Source organism: Perognathus longimembris, chromosome 20 (assembly GCF_023159225.1).
Source record: "Perognathus longimembris pacificus isolate PPM17 chromosome 20, ASM2315922v1, whole genome shotgun sequence".
NCBI classification, from domain to species: Eukaryota; Metazoa; Chordata; class Mammalia; order Rodentia; family Heteromyidae; genus Perognathus; species Perognathus longimembris.
Window position 1 is genome coordinate 23,007,498 of NC_063180.1, and position 15,571 is coordinate 23,023,068.

General features: G+C 50.8%; 1 protein-coding gene across 3 annotated transcripts; it reads left to right on the plus strand.

Moving 5' to 3' along the window:
* Window positions 1–3,390: 3,390 nt before the first annotated feature.
* Nucb1 (nucleobindin 1) lies at window positions 3,391–15,269 on the plus strand. 3 transcript variants are annotated; one of them, XM_048329903.1, is made up of 13 exons: window positions 3,391–3,493; window positions 3,865–3,992; window positions 7,956–8,063; window positions 8,279–8,411; window positions 10,028–10,131; window positions 10,587–10,772; window positions 11,265–11,355; window positions 12,461–12,519; window positions 12,784–12,876; window positions 12,948–13,040; window positions 13,815–13,985; window positions 14,222–14,324; window positions 14,465–15,269. In XM_048329903.1, exons 2-13 carry the CDS (start codon window positions 3,876–3,878, stop codon window positions 14,575–14,577), a joined length of 1,371 nt encoding a protein of 456 aa, XP_048185860.1. In that variant the 5' UTR covers window positions 3,391–3,493; window positions 3,865–3,875; the 3' UTR covers window positions 14,578–15,269. The 3 variants fall into 3 exon arrangements, with proteins under 3 accessions (XP_048185860.1, XP_048185861.1, XP_048185862.1); XM_048329904.1 differs by having other exon boundaries at window positions 3,394–3,487; window positions 3,809–3,992; XM_048329905.1 differs by lacking the exon at window positions 3,391–3,493 and adding an exon at window positions 3,632–3,738.
* Window positions 15,270–15,571: the final 302 nt, after the last annotated feature.

Here is a 15,571-nt window from a genome sequence, read left to right on the forward strand (position 1 = left end):
CTTGCTGGCCCAAGGGCTTCTTCCTCCTCTCCTGTCTCCACCCAACTTGGTTTCTTAGACCAAGTGAGGTCACAGAGGGGACAGAACCTTCTCAGGTTCTGAAGTCACTGCCCCAGCACTGGCCATTCTAGAATTTCAGTAGAGGCCAGTGGGGCAGGGGTTCATGCCTATAGTCCCAACCACTGGAAAGGCAGAAGTTGGGGATTAGGAAAGTTAACCCTGGACAAAAAGCTATCAAGATCTCATCTCCACAAACATGCCAAGCATGGTAGGGTATGCCTGTCATCCCAGTAAAGTGGGAGGCATAGGTAGGAGGATCAAATTCTGAGGTTGGTTGTGAGCAAAACCCTGAGACTGTACCTGAAAAAAAGAACTAAAGCAAAAAGGGATAGAGGTGTGGCTCAAGTGGTAGAAAAACTGCCTAGCAAGCAGGAGGCCTTGAGTTCAAACCTTGGCACTGTCAAAAGAAAAAAGGAGGGGCTGGGGATATGGCCTAGTGGCAAGAGAGCTTGCCTCGTATACATGAGGCCCTGGGTTCGATTCCCCAGCACCACATATACAGAAAACGGCCAGAAGTGGTGCTGTGGCTCAAGTGGCAGAGTGCTAGCCTTGAGCAAAAGGAAGCCAGGGACAGTGCTCAGGCCCTGAGTCCAAGGCCCGGTACTGGCCAAAAAAAAGAAAAAAGGAGGCTGGGGATATGGCCTAGTGGCAAGAGTGCTTGTCTCGTATACATGAGGGTCTGGGTTCAATTCCCCAGCACCACATATATAGAAAATGGCCAGAAGTGGCGCTGTGGCTCAAGTGGTAGGGTGCTAGCCTTGAGCAAAAAGAAGCCAGGGACGGTGCTCAGGCCCTGAGTCCAAGTCCCAGGACTGGCCAAAAAAAAAAAAGAAAAAAGGAATCCAAGTAGAGATCCCAGGTCCTTGTTGTCTGAGAGCCAAAGTTCAATAACAATGACTGCCCCCTGTAGGATCCAGAAGTTGGGGGTCCCTCAGCATTTTCCTGCAAAGCTGAAGTTGCTGAGCCTGCAAGCATTCATGATATCAAAGCTAAGTGTAGCCAGGCACCATTGGCTCATGCCTGTAATCCTAGCTACTGAGGGGGCTGAGAACGGAGGATCATGGTTCAAAGCCAACCCAGGCAGGAAAGTCTGTGAGACTTTCATCTTCAATTAACCACTAAAAACCCCTAAGAGGAGGTGTGACTCAAATGGTAGAGCACTAGACATGAGACCAAATTTCAGGGACAATGCCCAGGCCCTGAGTTCAAGCTCCAGGACCAGCACACACACACACACACACACACACACACACACACACACACACACACACCTATGTGTAGGAGAAGGTTCACAATGCACCATCAGGTTTTAAGCTATCCCATCCCCCCTGCCACTGCTCATTTGATTTTCCCACTCACTCTTTCTTCAATGCGTCAGTCTCCTGAGACATTCTGGAAAATCAAGAGGGCAGTCAGGATCCAAACCTAATATCCCCATTGCAGCTGCCCTCCAAAACAAACCCTAAATATTCATTGTTCCTCCGGACCCAAGCAGCCCAAACACACCACCCACTTTCTGGACTGTATCACTATTAGCAAGCCCAAAAGTCTTGCCTGACCAAATCCCTATATCTCTCCTATCCAAGAGCTCAGGGCTCTCAGCTCCAAACCCCAGACTCTTCCAGCATCCACCTGCCTGGCATCTTGGAGATGCCCCTCTTTTCCCTTGAGGAGTTACTAACATTCACCCCCTCAGTGGCCAAACTCTAAGCATACCTGACCCTTTCTTCTGGACCCAAAGAACTAATCTTAGGGTCTGAAAAGTAGGCAGGGAAAGGAAAAGGCCCTGAGAGAAGTGGGAGTCCCACTAGGGGCTTTCCCTAGTCCTGGCCCTACTGGCCTCTCAACTCTTCTCCCAGCAAACAATGCCTGCCCCCTCTGCCAGCCTCCTAGGCAGCCTGGCAACAGTTTCCCAGGGGTTCCAAATTGGAATTGGAAAGGCCTGCGGGTGTTTCTTAAAGGGACCCCAGAGAGGGCAGCTGAGCATTTGTGGCTGTCTACATTTTGCTTAGAAGAAATGCATAAAAAATCACCCCCCTTTTTTTTGTTGCCAGTCCTGGGGCGTGGACTCAGGGCCTGAGCACTGTCCCTGGCTTCTTTTTGCTCAAAGCTAGCACTCTGCCACTTGAGCCACAGCACCACTTCTGGCTTTTTTCTATATATGTGGTGCTGAGGAATCGAACCCAGGGCTTCATGTATACAAGGCGAGCACTTTGCCACTAGGCCATATTCCCAACCAAGAAATCACCCCTATACAACTAAGACATGCTAATAAAAAGATTTTCATTTGAAAAAGAAAGAAAGAAGGCTAGGTGCCAGTGGCTCACACATGCATGCAATCCTAGTTACTCAGGAAGCTGAGATCTGAGATCATGGTTCAAAGCCAGTCCTGGCAGGAAAGTCCATGAGATTCTCATCTCCAATTAAGCACCAAAAAGTTTAGAAGTGGAAGTGGAGCTATGGCTCCAGTGGTAGAGCACCAGGACTCGGTGGGAGGTGGTGGTGGTGGAGAGAGACGAATAAATAAAGAAGCTCAAGGACAATACACAGGCTCTGAATTCAAGCCAGGCATTAAAAAAAAAAAAAAAAAAGACAAGGAAAGAAACACACACACATGCACACACACACACACACACACACACACACACACACACACAGAGACACGGGCTGGGAATGTGGCCTAGTGGCAGAGTGCTTGCCTAGCATGCACAAATCTCTGGGTTTGATTCCTTAGCATCACATATACAGAAAAAGCTGGAGGTGGCCCTGTGGCTCAAGTGGCAGAGTGCTAGCCTTGAGCAAAAAGAAGCCAGGGACAGAGCTCAGGCCTGGAGTTCAAGCCCCAGTACTGGCAAAAACAAAAAACAAAAAAAAAACACCAAAAACAAATAGAGAAAGAAAATAAACACACACACACACACACACACACACACACACACACACGTTGGGCATTGTCCATTAGGCAAGTAGTCACTTTCAGGTTCAGTTGCACGAAAATGAATGGGAAAACTACATCTCCCAGGAGGCGAAGGGGCCAAGATGCTTGGAGGGGGGAAATGAGGGAAGTTTGTTGTCTTGTTTTTGGGGTGTGTTATTTGATGTCCCCTCCCCCCCCTACCAGGAACTGTGCTCACTTTTTGCCTACAAAACAGGGAATATTGCAAGAAGGCTTTGATCTTCTGAGAAAGGAGGCGGGGAGGGGCGGAGAAAGGAAGAGAGGAAGGATCCGGGGCCTGGGAAAAGAAGCCAGCGCCTAAGTTACAACGCGCGCAGACGCTGGCCCGGCCCGCGGAGCCCCGAGCCCTCGTGGACCAATCAGGGCCGCGGGGGCGTGGCCTATTCGGGAAGTAGGCGTGGCCTAGGAGGGAAATCACCAGAAAGTGGCCCGGAGGTCCTTGCTCGGAAAACGCCCACTGCGGTGCGGGGGGCCGAGGTGAGGGGTTCCAGACTGCCTGGGGTGCTTGGTGGGAGGGGTTGTATGGAGAGAGGAGTAGTAGGGTACAGTCCTGGGGCGGGAGCAGTCCGGGGCCTGGATTGTTGGGTCTGGGGGAGGAGAGTGGCTCCCTCCAGGATCCTCAGCAGAGGGAGGAGAAGGTTGGCAGCCAGACCCATGGATCTGGGGACCTGGGCCCTTGTCAGGGCAAGGCAAGTCTAAAGGCCTGGAATTCTGAGTCCCAGGTAACTACATGGCTTGGGTTTTAGTTCTTATAAGTGGGGATGGCCCTGGGGACGTTCCATGTGTGGGTTCCAGGGAGGTAGAGGCTTGACACCGACAACCATCGTCTGCCTCTCTGCCTGCCGTAGCGCACGCCGCCATGCCTGGCTCCGGGCCGCGCCGAGCCCTCTTCCTGTTGCTGCTGCCTGCTGCGCTGGCCGTTCCCCTGGAGCGGGGGGCCCCCAAGAAGGAGGAGAACCCCGCCACCGAGAGCCCGGTGAGTAGCCTTGGGCAGGTGTGTTTGCTTGGTATCTCCTGGGTAGGGCACTCCAGGGACTCCCTGCCGCACGCTTGTGGCTTCTCATGTACCTGACATTCTTTGGCAGTACCAGGGATGGGACTTGGTGTAAAACGTGGTGGCTGAGAGGATGTCCCTGCTTTTAAGATGTGGAAAATCAAGTCAGATTTTTAAGTGGGAAGGTTTGCATTACTCCCCCAGGAAGACCTCTCTGTGCTTTTAATATCCCTCCTGGCAGAGTGTTGGTGGTCCATGCCTGTACTGGGTAGGTAGGTAGATCAGGAGGGTCTGAGTTCAAGGCTAGCTTGAGCAAAAAAAAATCATTGGGATTTCATTGCAACAAATAAGAGCCAGGTGTAGTGGTACACACCTGTAAACCCAGATATCCAGGAGGCATAGATAAGAGGGATTTCTGTCAAAGGCCACCCCCACAAAAAACACCAAACAACAAAACTACCCTGAAAAGTAAAGCAAAGAGGGCTGGCATAACTCAAGTGGAGGGCTGGCATAACTCAAGTGGTAGAATACCTAGCAAGCATGAAACCTTGAGTTCAATCCCCAGTACATAAATATAAAAAAAAGAAAATTACAATTTTAAGACAGAGATCCTTCTTTTGTGTGTGTGTGTGCCATTCCTGGGGCTTGGACTCAGGGCCCAAGCACTGTCCCTGGCTTCTTTCTACCTCTACCTCTTGAGCCACAGCACCACTTCTGGCCTTTTCTGTATATGTGGTGCTGAGGAATTGAACCCAGGGCTCCATGCATGCTAGGCAAGCACTCTACCGCTAAGCCACATTCCCAGCCCCAGAGATCCTTCTCTTTTGAGAAGTAATCTGGACAAAAACAAACAGAAAACAAATAATATAAATTACCCAGAAGCACCACGGGCCATGGATGCAGTTTAGCTTGAGTAGCCTAACTTAAATTAGGAAAGGACATGTTGGAAACCTCTGAAACTTTTTTTTTTTTTTTTTTTTTTTGCCAGTCCTAGGCCTTGCACTCAGGGCCTGAGCACTGGCCCTGGCTTCCTTTTGCTCAAGGCTAGCACTGCCACTTGAGCCACAGTGCCACTTCTGGCCATTTTCTATATATGTGGTGCTGGGGAATCGAACCCAGGGCTTCATGTATATGAGGCAAGCTCTCTTGCCACTAGGCCATATTCGCAGCCACCTCAGAAACTTTTGGTCTCAGGACAAGTTGGAACTTTCAAGGTCCAGCGCCCTGATTTGTGACCTGCCTCTTCCTGTAGGCCTTCTCCTAGCAGCTGTTTACCTCCTGAATCTGGTCATCCTCCTATATGGAAAAGCCCCTTACCAGGGTGTGTGTGTGTGTGCGTGTGTGTGTGTGTGTGTGTGTGTGTGCACACACACAAAGATGGAAGCAGGGAAGGGAAAGGGAATGAGCAAGAAGGATCTTCTTTTTTTTCTTTTTCTTTTTTTGTCCATCATGGGGCTTGAACTCAGGGCTTGGGCACTTTTCCTGAGCCTTTAGGCTAGCACTCTACTACTTTGAGCCACAGGCATTACCACTTTTGATTTTCTTTCTTTTTTCTTTTTTGCCAGTCCTGGAACTTGAACTCAGGGCTGGAGTACTGTCCCTGGCTTCTTTTTGCTCAAGGCTAGCACTCTGCCACTTGAGCCACAGTGCCACTTCTGGCCATTTTCTATATATGTGGTACTGGGGAATCGAACCCAGAGCTTCATGTATACGAGGCAAGCACTCTTGCCACTAGGCCATATTCCCAGCCCCAACTTCTGATTTTCTCATGGTTAATTGGACATAAGAGTCTCACAGAAGCCAGGTGCCGGTGGCTCATGCCTATAATCCTAGCTACTCAGGAAGCTGAGACCTGAGGATCATGGTTCAAAGCTAACTCAGGCAGGAAAGTCCGTGAGACTTACACCAGAAAACCAGAAGTGGCACTGTGGCTCAAGTGGTAGAGTGCTAGCCTTGAGCTGAAGAGCTCAGGGACAGCATGCCCAGGACCAGAGTTCAAACCCCATGACCGACAAAGAAAAGATTCCCACAGACATTCCTGCCTGGGCTAGCTTTGAACTGGAGTCCTTGGATCTCAGCCTCCTGAGTAGCTAGGATTATAGACAGGAGCCACCAGGGCCTGGCTAGGGAGGATTTTTTTTTTTCTGGTCTTGAGGCTTGAACTCAGGGGCCTGGGCACTGTCCCTGAGCCTCTCTGTGCTCAAGACTAGCACTCTACCACTTGAGCCACAGCGCCACTTCCTAGGAAGGATCTTTTAAGCCAAGATAGAAGTTATTCTTTTTTCTCTCTCTTTCTTTCTCTAGCACAAGGGATGGAACCCAGGGTCTTACACTTGCTAGAATCATGCATTAGGCCTGAAAACGTATTTTTTATTACAAAGCTAATAAAATGCAAAGAAACTTACAACCCTCAGTAATTTGGAGTAGGGCATGGCTCAGTGGTAGAGCTTGTGCAGCATGCTAGAAGCCCTGGCTTCTATCCGTAGCATCATCATCATCATCATCATCATCATCATTAACAGCAACAGCACATGCAGGAAGTTTTGCATACTTTATATGCAAACATGATGATGCTACTTTCTACAGCAGACTTGAACACTGTGGTGTCTGTAGGGGAACTAGGATCAGTTGCCTGTGAATACCCCATGCATACCAAGGGACAGTGTATCTATTGCCCATTTTACAGACAGGAAGAATGAGGTCCAGGGCTAAGACAGGAGGATCTTGGTGGTGTTGCTTGCTTGATCCCTGGTAGAACTCTGTGGATGCGTGTTGGAACTGGATGGATGGACAGAGGATGGTGCTTTACTGCTTCCCAACCAGCTCTGGGGTTGGGACAGGTGCACATCTATATGCTATTTTTTTTTCTTGGTGGTACTAAAGTTTGAACTCAGGACTTTGTGCTTGCTAGAGAGGTGCTCTACTCATTGAATCAGGCCCAGGAGTGTTCCCCTCCAGTCCTGATTTGTACATGTATGTGGTCATTTTGTCTTGGCAATCAAGCCCAGGCCCTTTTGATGTATGGCTGCAGTACCCCTGAGCTCTGTCCCCAGTATTTGGTTATTGTTGTTATTGATTATTGTACAAGGTTTGAACTCAGGGCCCTTCAACCTCTCAAGGTAAGCACTCTACTGCTTGAACCATACCCTGCAGCAGCTCTTGACTTCTTTTATTTATTTACGCTTGGTCTGTGTGCCTCAGTCTGGCTTCAAACTCACTGTATAGCCAGGCTGTATTCTAGAACTTGAAATCTCCTGCCTCAACTTCCAGATTGCTGGGATTACAGGCATACCCACCAAGCCTGGTGCCTCTGTAAGATTCTTTTTTTTTTTAATTTTAGCCAGTCCTGGGCCTTGTACTCAGGGCCTGAGCACTGTCCCTGGCTTATTTTTGTTCAAGGCCAGTACTCTGCCAACTTGAGCCACAGCACCACTTCTGACCTTTTCTGTATATGTGGTGCTGAGGACTCGAACGCAGGGCTTCATGTATATGAGGCAAGCACTCTCACCACTAGGCCACATTCCCAGCCCCTCTGTATGGTTTTTTTTTTTTTGCCAGTCCTGAGCCTTGGACTCAGGGCCTGAGCACTGTCCCTGGCTTCTCTTTGCTCAAGGCTAGCACTCTACCACTTGAGTCACAGCGCCACTTCTGGCCATTTTCTGTATATGTGATGCTGGGGAATCGAACCCAGGGCTTCAAGTATACGCGGCAAGCGCTCTTGCCACTAGGCCATATCCCCAGCCCCCTCTGTATGATTTTTACAGACAAAAAAAAAAAAAAAAAGTGGAAATGTGACTTGGGGGCTCATACAGCCGGTGGGGCTGGAGCCTGGGTCAGCTGGCGGGATCCTTTGTCCTGTGAAGTGGGACTTGAGGCTCTGGGTGGTGCCAGGATCTAGCCACAGGAGGGTGAGGCAGAGCTGTTGTGTTGACCCTTGATCCTCAGGACACAGGCCTGTACTACCACCGCTACCTGCAAGAGGTCATCAACGTGCTGGAGACGGATGGCCACTTCCGGGAGAAGCTGCAGGCAGCCAATGCCGAGGACATCAAGGTATGGCTGTGGCACAGGGGCAAGGTGCCAGCCCTGCCTGCCAGGCTCCAAACCTCCAGAGTGAGAATTGGGGAGGTGGGGAGGATAGCCCAGGTTGTCTAGTCAATCATGGCAGCAGTTGGGCAGGCCTTGGAGAAAAATTACAGAAGACTGGAAAGGGCAGAGACCACCCAGCATCCTCCAGCCTGACCACCGTCCCCTCTCCCTCCTGGCAGAGCGGGAAGCTGAGCCGGGAGCTGGACTTTGTCAGCCACCACGTCCGCACCAAGCTGGACGAGCTGAAGCGACAGGAGGTGTCCCGGCTGCGCATGCTGCTCAAGGCCAAGATGGATGCCGAACAGGAGCCCAGTGAGCAGGAGTGGGGCAGGGTGCCTGGGCTGCCAGGTGGAGCCCACGTTCCTCCTGGAATTGTGCTGCCATACAGTCCCATTGCTTTGCGCGTGGAGGTTTGCATTTTCTGCTCCTTGTGGCTACCGTGCGTCAGCCTGAGCTCCATAGAGACCCCATCTCAAAAGAGCCAAAGCTGGGGCTGGGGATATGGCCTAGTGGCAAGAATGCCTGCCTCAGATACACGAGGCCCTAGGTTCGATTCCCCAGCACCACATATACAGAAAACGGCCAGAAGCGGCGCTGTGGCTCAAGTGGCAGAGTGCTAGCCTTGAGCGGGAAGAAGCCAGGGACAGTGCTCAGGCCCTGAGTCCAAGGCCCAGGACTGGCCAAAAAAAAAAAAAAAAAAAAAAAAGGAGCCAAAGCTGAGTACAGGTGGCACACACTCGTAACCCTAACTACCCAGGAAACTGAGATCTGAGGATCGCGGGTCGAAGCCAGCCTGGACAGGAAAGTCAGTGAGATTTTTTTGCTTTCTTTTTTAACCAAACCCTCTGTGAGACTTGTGTCTCCAATAAACTACTCAGAAACGGCCAGAAGTGGAGCTTAGGGACAGCACCTAGCCCCTGAGTTCAAGCCCCAGGAAGGACTGTCGCAAAAAAAAGAAAACAAAACAAAAAAACCCCACAAAACCAAACCCCAACCCTTTTTGCTTTCCTTCTTTTTCAAGGAAAGTCTCGGATTTTACTTCAGCGGGCTGGAGCCATGACTCTGTTATTTGTGTTTCCCTTTAGTAGCTAGGATGATTGCCATATGTTACCACACTTAGCTTTTTTGTTGGTTGAGATGAATCTCATGGGCTTTTCCCTCAGGCTGGCTTAAAACTCCCATCCTTCTCCAGATCTTAGTCTCTGAAATAGCTTGAGTTATAGGCATTCGCCCCCACTGCCCAGCTCATTTTTATCATTATTATTACTTTTTGTTGTTGTTGGTAGTGGTGGTGGTCGTGGAGCCTAAACTCTGGGCCTGGGCCCTATCCCTGAGCTCTTCAGCTCAAGGCTAGTGCTCTACCTCTTGAGCCACAGCTCTGCTTCTGGTTTTCTGGTGTTTTATTGGAGGTAAGAGTCTCACAGACTTTCTTGCCCCCGCTGGCTTTGAACCACAATCCTCAGATTTCAGCTTCCTGAGTAGCTAGGATTATAGGCGTGAGCCACTGGTGCCTGGCTTCATTGTAATTAATTAATTAATTAATTTTGCCAGTCCTGGGCCTGAACTTGGCCTGGGCACTGTCCCTGAGCTTCTTTTGCTTAAGGCTAGTGTTCTACCACTTGAGCTACAGTCACTTCTGGCTTTTTCTATTTATGTGGTATTAAGGAATTGAACCTAGGGCTTCATGTATACTAGGGAAGCACTCTACCACTAAGCCACATTCGCAGACCCTCATTGTATTATTTCAACATCAGACTCGGTGGTGGTGTCAACCCCTCCAGAATCACCTTCCTGATTGGCGCAGGCCCAGCTGGCAATCTTTGGTTCTCTCCCCTGACTACCCTCAGTACACCTGTCCCGAGACTAGGACTCTGAAAGTAAGCATGAATGTCCCATGCATACTTTCATTTGACCCTTCTCTCATCCAGATGTGCAGCTGGATCACTTGAATCTTCTGAAGCAATTTGAACACCTGGACCCTCAGAACCAGCACACATTTGAGGCCCGGGACCTGGAGCTGCTGATCCAGACGGTAAGGAGAAGGGCCTGACTGTAGGGGTCCTGGGAAGCTTGACTGTGGGGTGGGGGTAAGAAGGAGGCAAGGTTTACACTGGAGTGGATCCTCTTCCCTCTCATGGCTGAAGCTGGCAGAGGGCAGGTTTTTCCAAAAGTCTTCCCAGACCTGGAGGCTGTCAGTTCATACTATTAGGTAGTTATGACTGGGTACATGGCGGTTCAAGGCTAGCCCAGAGAGAAATGTGTATGAGACCCCTTCTCAAATCCTACATGGCATACACCTGCCATCTCCCTCAGTAGGAAGCATAAATAGCCCAGATCATGATCCAGGTAAATGCCCAGGCAGGAAATGAGATCCTATCTGAAAAATAACCTGTGCCCAGTGCCAGTGACGTACATCTGCAATCCTAGCCACTCAGGAGGCTGAGATCTGAGGATTGCAGGACACCATCTTAACTAGCCTTTCCGTAGGCAACCAAGGACCTTGCACAGTATGACGCTGCCCACCACGAGGAGTTCAAACGCTATGAGATGCTTAAAGAGCATGAGAGGCGCCGTTACTTGGAGTCACTGGGAGAGGAGCAGAGGAAGGAAGCTGAGAGGAAGCTGGAAGAACAACAGCGCCGGCACCGGGAGCACCCCAAAGTCAATGTGCCTGTAAGGATCCCCATGTGTCCAACTCCCAAAGGGTCGGACTGACGTAAAGCTCCCATGGGGCTGGGGATATGGCCTAGTGGCAAGAGTGCTTGCCTCATATACATGAAGCCCTGGGTTCGATTCCCCAGCACCACATATATAGGAAATGGCCAGAAGTGGCGCTGTGGCTCAAGTGGCAGAGTGCTAGCCTTGAGCAAAAAGAAGCCAGGGACAGTGCTCAGACCCTGAGTCCAAGGCCCAGGACTGGCAAAAAAAAAAAAAAAAAAAAAAAAAAAAACCACACACACAAAAACAACAACAAACTACAGCTCCCAGCTGCCTCTTAGGCGATAAAACTCCTTGATACTAAAAACCTGGCTGCCCTACTGGTGATGGGAATTGTAGTTTTTTTTGGCTTTCTTGCTTGAAGAGAGTGAAGTTTCTTGGATGGAGCAATGGATTAATTCCCAGGGCACACAGATTTCTTGCTTATGAGCTTCTGTCTCTCCACAGGGCAGCCAAGCCCAGTTAAAGGAGGTCTGGGAGGAGCTGGATGGATTGGACCCCAACAGGTTTAACCCCAAGACCTTCTTCATACTGCATGGTAAGATGGGATGGATGTCCCAGACATGGGGAGAACCTGGAAGCTCTAGTTATTATGTGGCCCAAATGCCAACAGGCATCGCCTTATCCTCGAGGGTCTTCATTACCATTTAATACCCACTTTCCCTGCCCAGTCTTCCTGGTAAGCTTAGGATCCATTGTGAGTTGGGTACAGTTCAGAAATAACCATGGTGGGACAGGGGATGTAGCTTAGCAATAGAGTGCTTGCCTAGCACTCTGGGTTTGATTCTTCAGTACCAGAAAAAGCCAGAAGTGGTATTGTGGCTCAAGTGGTAGAATGCTAGCCTTGAGCAAAAGAAACTCAGGAACAGTGCCAAGGCCCTGAACTCAGCACCAGGACTGGCAAAAATAAATAAATTAATAAATAACCCTTGTAGGGGTTGGGAATATGGCCTAGTGGCAAGAGTGCTTGCCTCCTATACATGAAGCTCTGGGTTTGATTCCCCAGCACCACATATATAGAAAATGGCCAGAAGTAGCACTGTGGCTCAAGTGGCAGAGTGCTAGCCTTGAGCAAAAAGAAGCCAGGGACAGTGCTCCGGCCCTGAGTCCAAGGCCCAGGAATGGCAATAATTAAATAAACAGCCCTTGTATTTACAAGATCAGGTTTCTGGGCCACCTGAGCAGGAACAAGGTGAGTATTTACTTAGGGAATTATTCACTTGGGAATGCACAGAGGTATGGGAGAGGTTCTGAGACCAGTGGGATCTAGAGCTCTGTATCTGCCAGATCCCCCAGAAAGTGAAGTGGGCACTGGCCGGATTATCTGGGAGGCAGAGGTCCCAATACCCCTGTATCTTGGGAAGAGGATCGGTAGCAGGCATAGGGACTGTCCCGTAAGACAGCCAGCCCCATCCACTTTATCTACTTCCCTTCTCAGGACCCTGGTTGCTAGGAACAGGCTCTCCTGGCAGTGGGCTGAGCATGATGCTAATATAGGCCTCACACCCTAGCCTTACTTGTCCACTGATACCAGAACTCCCCTCTCCCCCATACACTGGCTCAAAATCCCTTCACCAGTTGATCCTTTGGGGTCGGGACTCACTCGGACATCAGATATAGCTTGTGGTTTTTCCTTGTTTCAGATATCAACAGTGATGGTGTCCTGGATGAGCAGGAGCTGGAGGCTCTCTTCACCAAGGAGGTGAGTGTCTTGGAAGCCATGGGAACAGGGCATACTCAAATCAGCCACCTGTACCCTCAGGGATACAACTGGCCCCCTTCAGTAATCCCTGTGCGACAGTTCAAAAATGATCATTCCCAGTAGCCCCTGGGGCAGAAAGCAAATGACAGTTGCTGCATGCCCCAAGGCCTGCTGGGAATTGAAGTCCAGTGTGTTTATCAGGCCTAAGTAAGGGTACTATGCTGGATCTTTCACTCCTTTCCCACTTTTCTCTTGATCCTGCAGCTGGAGAAGGTGTATGACCCTAAGAATGAAGAGGATGACATGCGGGAGATGGAGGAGGAGCGGCTACGCATGCGGGAACATGTGATGAAGAATGTAAGGCATGAACTGGGCTTGGGACGGGCCCTGGCATCAGGTCTGTGTCTTACTCTCATCTGGCTCTCCAGGTGGACACCAACCAGGACCGCCTCGTGACCCTGGAGGAGTTCCTTGCATCTACACAGAGAAAGGAGTTTGGGGACACCGGGGAGGGTTGGGAGGTGAGGACATGGGCAATACCCAGGCCCTAATCTCTATCTTCAGTTATTTCTTGCTTTTAAGGTCCTTTTCCATCTGTGCCACTCTCCTTCTCCCTCTGACTCTAGCTTCCACTGTCTCTGAGTCTCTATTCCCCTTCCCCTCTCATTCGGTCTCTGTCTCCCTCTTTCTGGATCTCTGATCTCTCTCTCTGTCTCTCCCTCTCTCTCTCTTTGGTTGTGGGGCCTGAACTCTGTACCTGGGCACTACCCCTGAGCTCTTTGGCTCAAGGCTAATGTTGAGCCACAGAGACACTTTGAGTTTTCCGGCAGTTCATTGGAGATAAGAGTCTGGTGGATTTTTCTGCCCAGGCTGGCTTTGAACTGCGATCCTCAGATCTCAGTCTCCTGAGTAGCTAGGATTACAGGCATGAGCCACCGGCACCTGACTCTGATCTCTCTTATATTGGTCTCTCTGTCACAAGTCTCTTTCTCTCTTAGCTCCTGTCCTGTTACTAAGTCTCTGACCCCTTTCTCTCTTGGGGGTCTCTGGCCCCCTTCATTTCTGTCTCCCTCTCTCAGTTCCCTTCTCTGTCCCTCTCTTTCCATTCACTTCCCTGAATCTTTGTCCCTCCTCCTCCTGATCTGTTTCCTGTCTGGGTCTGTTACGCCTGGCTCTGTGTCAGATCACCTGCACTCAAGCTCTCTCTAAGCCCTCTTAGTCTCAGCACAGGGGCAAGTGGGGAGCATGCCCACCCATGATGCCCCAACTGATAGCCACGTTCCTGGGCCCTGCAGACCGTGGAGATGCACCCGGCTTACACAGAAGAGGAGCTGAGGCGATTTGAAGAGGAGCTGGCTGCCCGAGAGGCGGAGCTGAATGCCAAGGCTCAGCGCCTCAGCTTGGAGACTGAGGCCCTAGGGCGATCCCAGGATCGACTAGAGGCCCAGAGGAGAGAGCTGCAGCAGGTGACCAGCCAGGGAAGCGGAGACCCATCCCTGCATCTCCGAGGGCCTTGGCCCCTTGTCCACATGGGTGTCTGAATTAGCCCCTGGTAGATCCTCTGGTGGTTGGCACCATCTTCAGTAAAGGCAGAGTTTCTCCTCACACTGCAGCAGCCACGTTTGATGAGAGCAGCCGGGGGAGCAAGAGGGACTCAGTGAGGACATCTTTGTTCCATCACCTCTTGTCACCTCTCATGCAGGCCGTCTTGCACATGGAACAGAGGAAGCAGCAGCAGCAGCAGGAAAGCCATAATGCCCCACCCTCCAACCCTGAGGGACAGCTCAAGTTCCACGCTGACACAGGTGCTGGTCCTGGGCCCAGGGAGAAAGGCTGGGTTCCTTCTCCTTGAAGGAAGGAGACCTGGAGTCTGGACTCCTGGGTCTGAGGGAGAAGGGATGCTCCTCCTAGGTGCCTGGAGTGCTCATTCCTCTATCATTTCCAGATGATGTTCCTGTTCCAGCCCCCGCAGGTGACCAGAAGGGTGTAGATGCTGCAGGACAGAAGGCTCCAGAGCAGTCCCCAGAGCTGCCCCAGCTGGATTCCCAGCACCCATGATCCTCTGGGGCTGAGGGGCCGTGAGTTCCCACTGACACAGCTGGTGGTGCATCACAAGGCTTCTCTGTGGACCAGCCTGAGGAGGGGACCTGTGGCATTTCAGGCATCGCTGCGTAGGCCCTGTGTCTGTCTTTATCTGCCAGCTTTTACACTCTTCAAGCCTGCGGTCCGTTCTTTCTGTCCCTCTCCAAGGGACTTGCCTTTTCTTGTGTCTAGTCAGGGACTGGCTGTACCAGATGGGATTTGGGACTCCCTACCTGTCCTGCATCCCCAGGGAGCATGAGCGACAGGTCTGCCCTTCCCTTCTGGTTGGCTCTCAGCTTTCCAGTTTGGGGCTTCATCCTGTGCCACAGTCCCAGGCTCCTGGGCCCAGTGCCTGGAGCCTTATGGTCGCTCCAGGCCTCCTCCTCTGTGTGGGTCCAGAGAGTTCTCTATCTTGTGCAGAGGGATGCTAAGAGACACTAAGCGACCTCTGCAGACCCACAATGCTGCTTCCCAATACCACACTCTCCCTGGGACTGTCACTTCCAGTTACCTCAGCTTCAGCCTCCTCCCTGACTTTCTGGCCCTATTTGGCCCTATACTAGATTTGGCTCCTAGGCTAGGAATCAGGCTCATCTGCCTTTCTGGCTGCTTCTCCTTGCTGTTAACTGCTGTGCTCTGTTCCATCCAAATACACAATTCAGAACAAACGCGTGTTTGTGTATCCATGTTTACACACAGTCCTATTTCTTGTGCTTTGCACATGCTAAGCAAGTACTGTCACCTTGAAGTCCAGCGCCCCAAGTTGAAATTTGGCAAACTCTCCTCTGAAGTATATATTAGCCAGGCATGGAAACTCATACCTCTAATCCTAGCTACTTAGAGGTTGACGTTGGAAGATTACAGTTTGAAGCTGGCCAGGGTAGGAAAGTCCATGAAATGCTTATTTCCAATTAAACACCAGAAAAAGCCAAGGGCAGGCGGTTCACACCTGTAATCCTAGCTACTCAGG

What these genes read in the sequence shown, in the direction of transcription:
- Nucb1 (XM_048329903.1), top strand. Translation starts at nt 3,876, where the DNA reads ATGCCTGGCTCCGGGCCGCGCCGAGCCCTCTTCCTGTTGCTGCTGCCT. An exon ending in CCAATGCCGAGGACATCAAG is followed by an intron (nt 8,064 to 8,278) that starts GTATGGCTGTGG and finishes CCCTCCTGGCAG; the next exon opens with AGCGGGAAGCTGAGCCGGGA. An exon ending in ACACCGGGGAGGGTTGGGAG is followed by an intron (nt 13,041 to 13,814) that starts GTGAGGACATGG and finishes TGGGCCCTGCAG; the next exon opens with ACCGTGGAGATGCACCCGGC.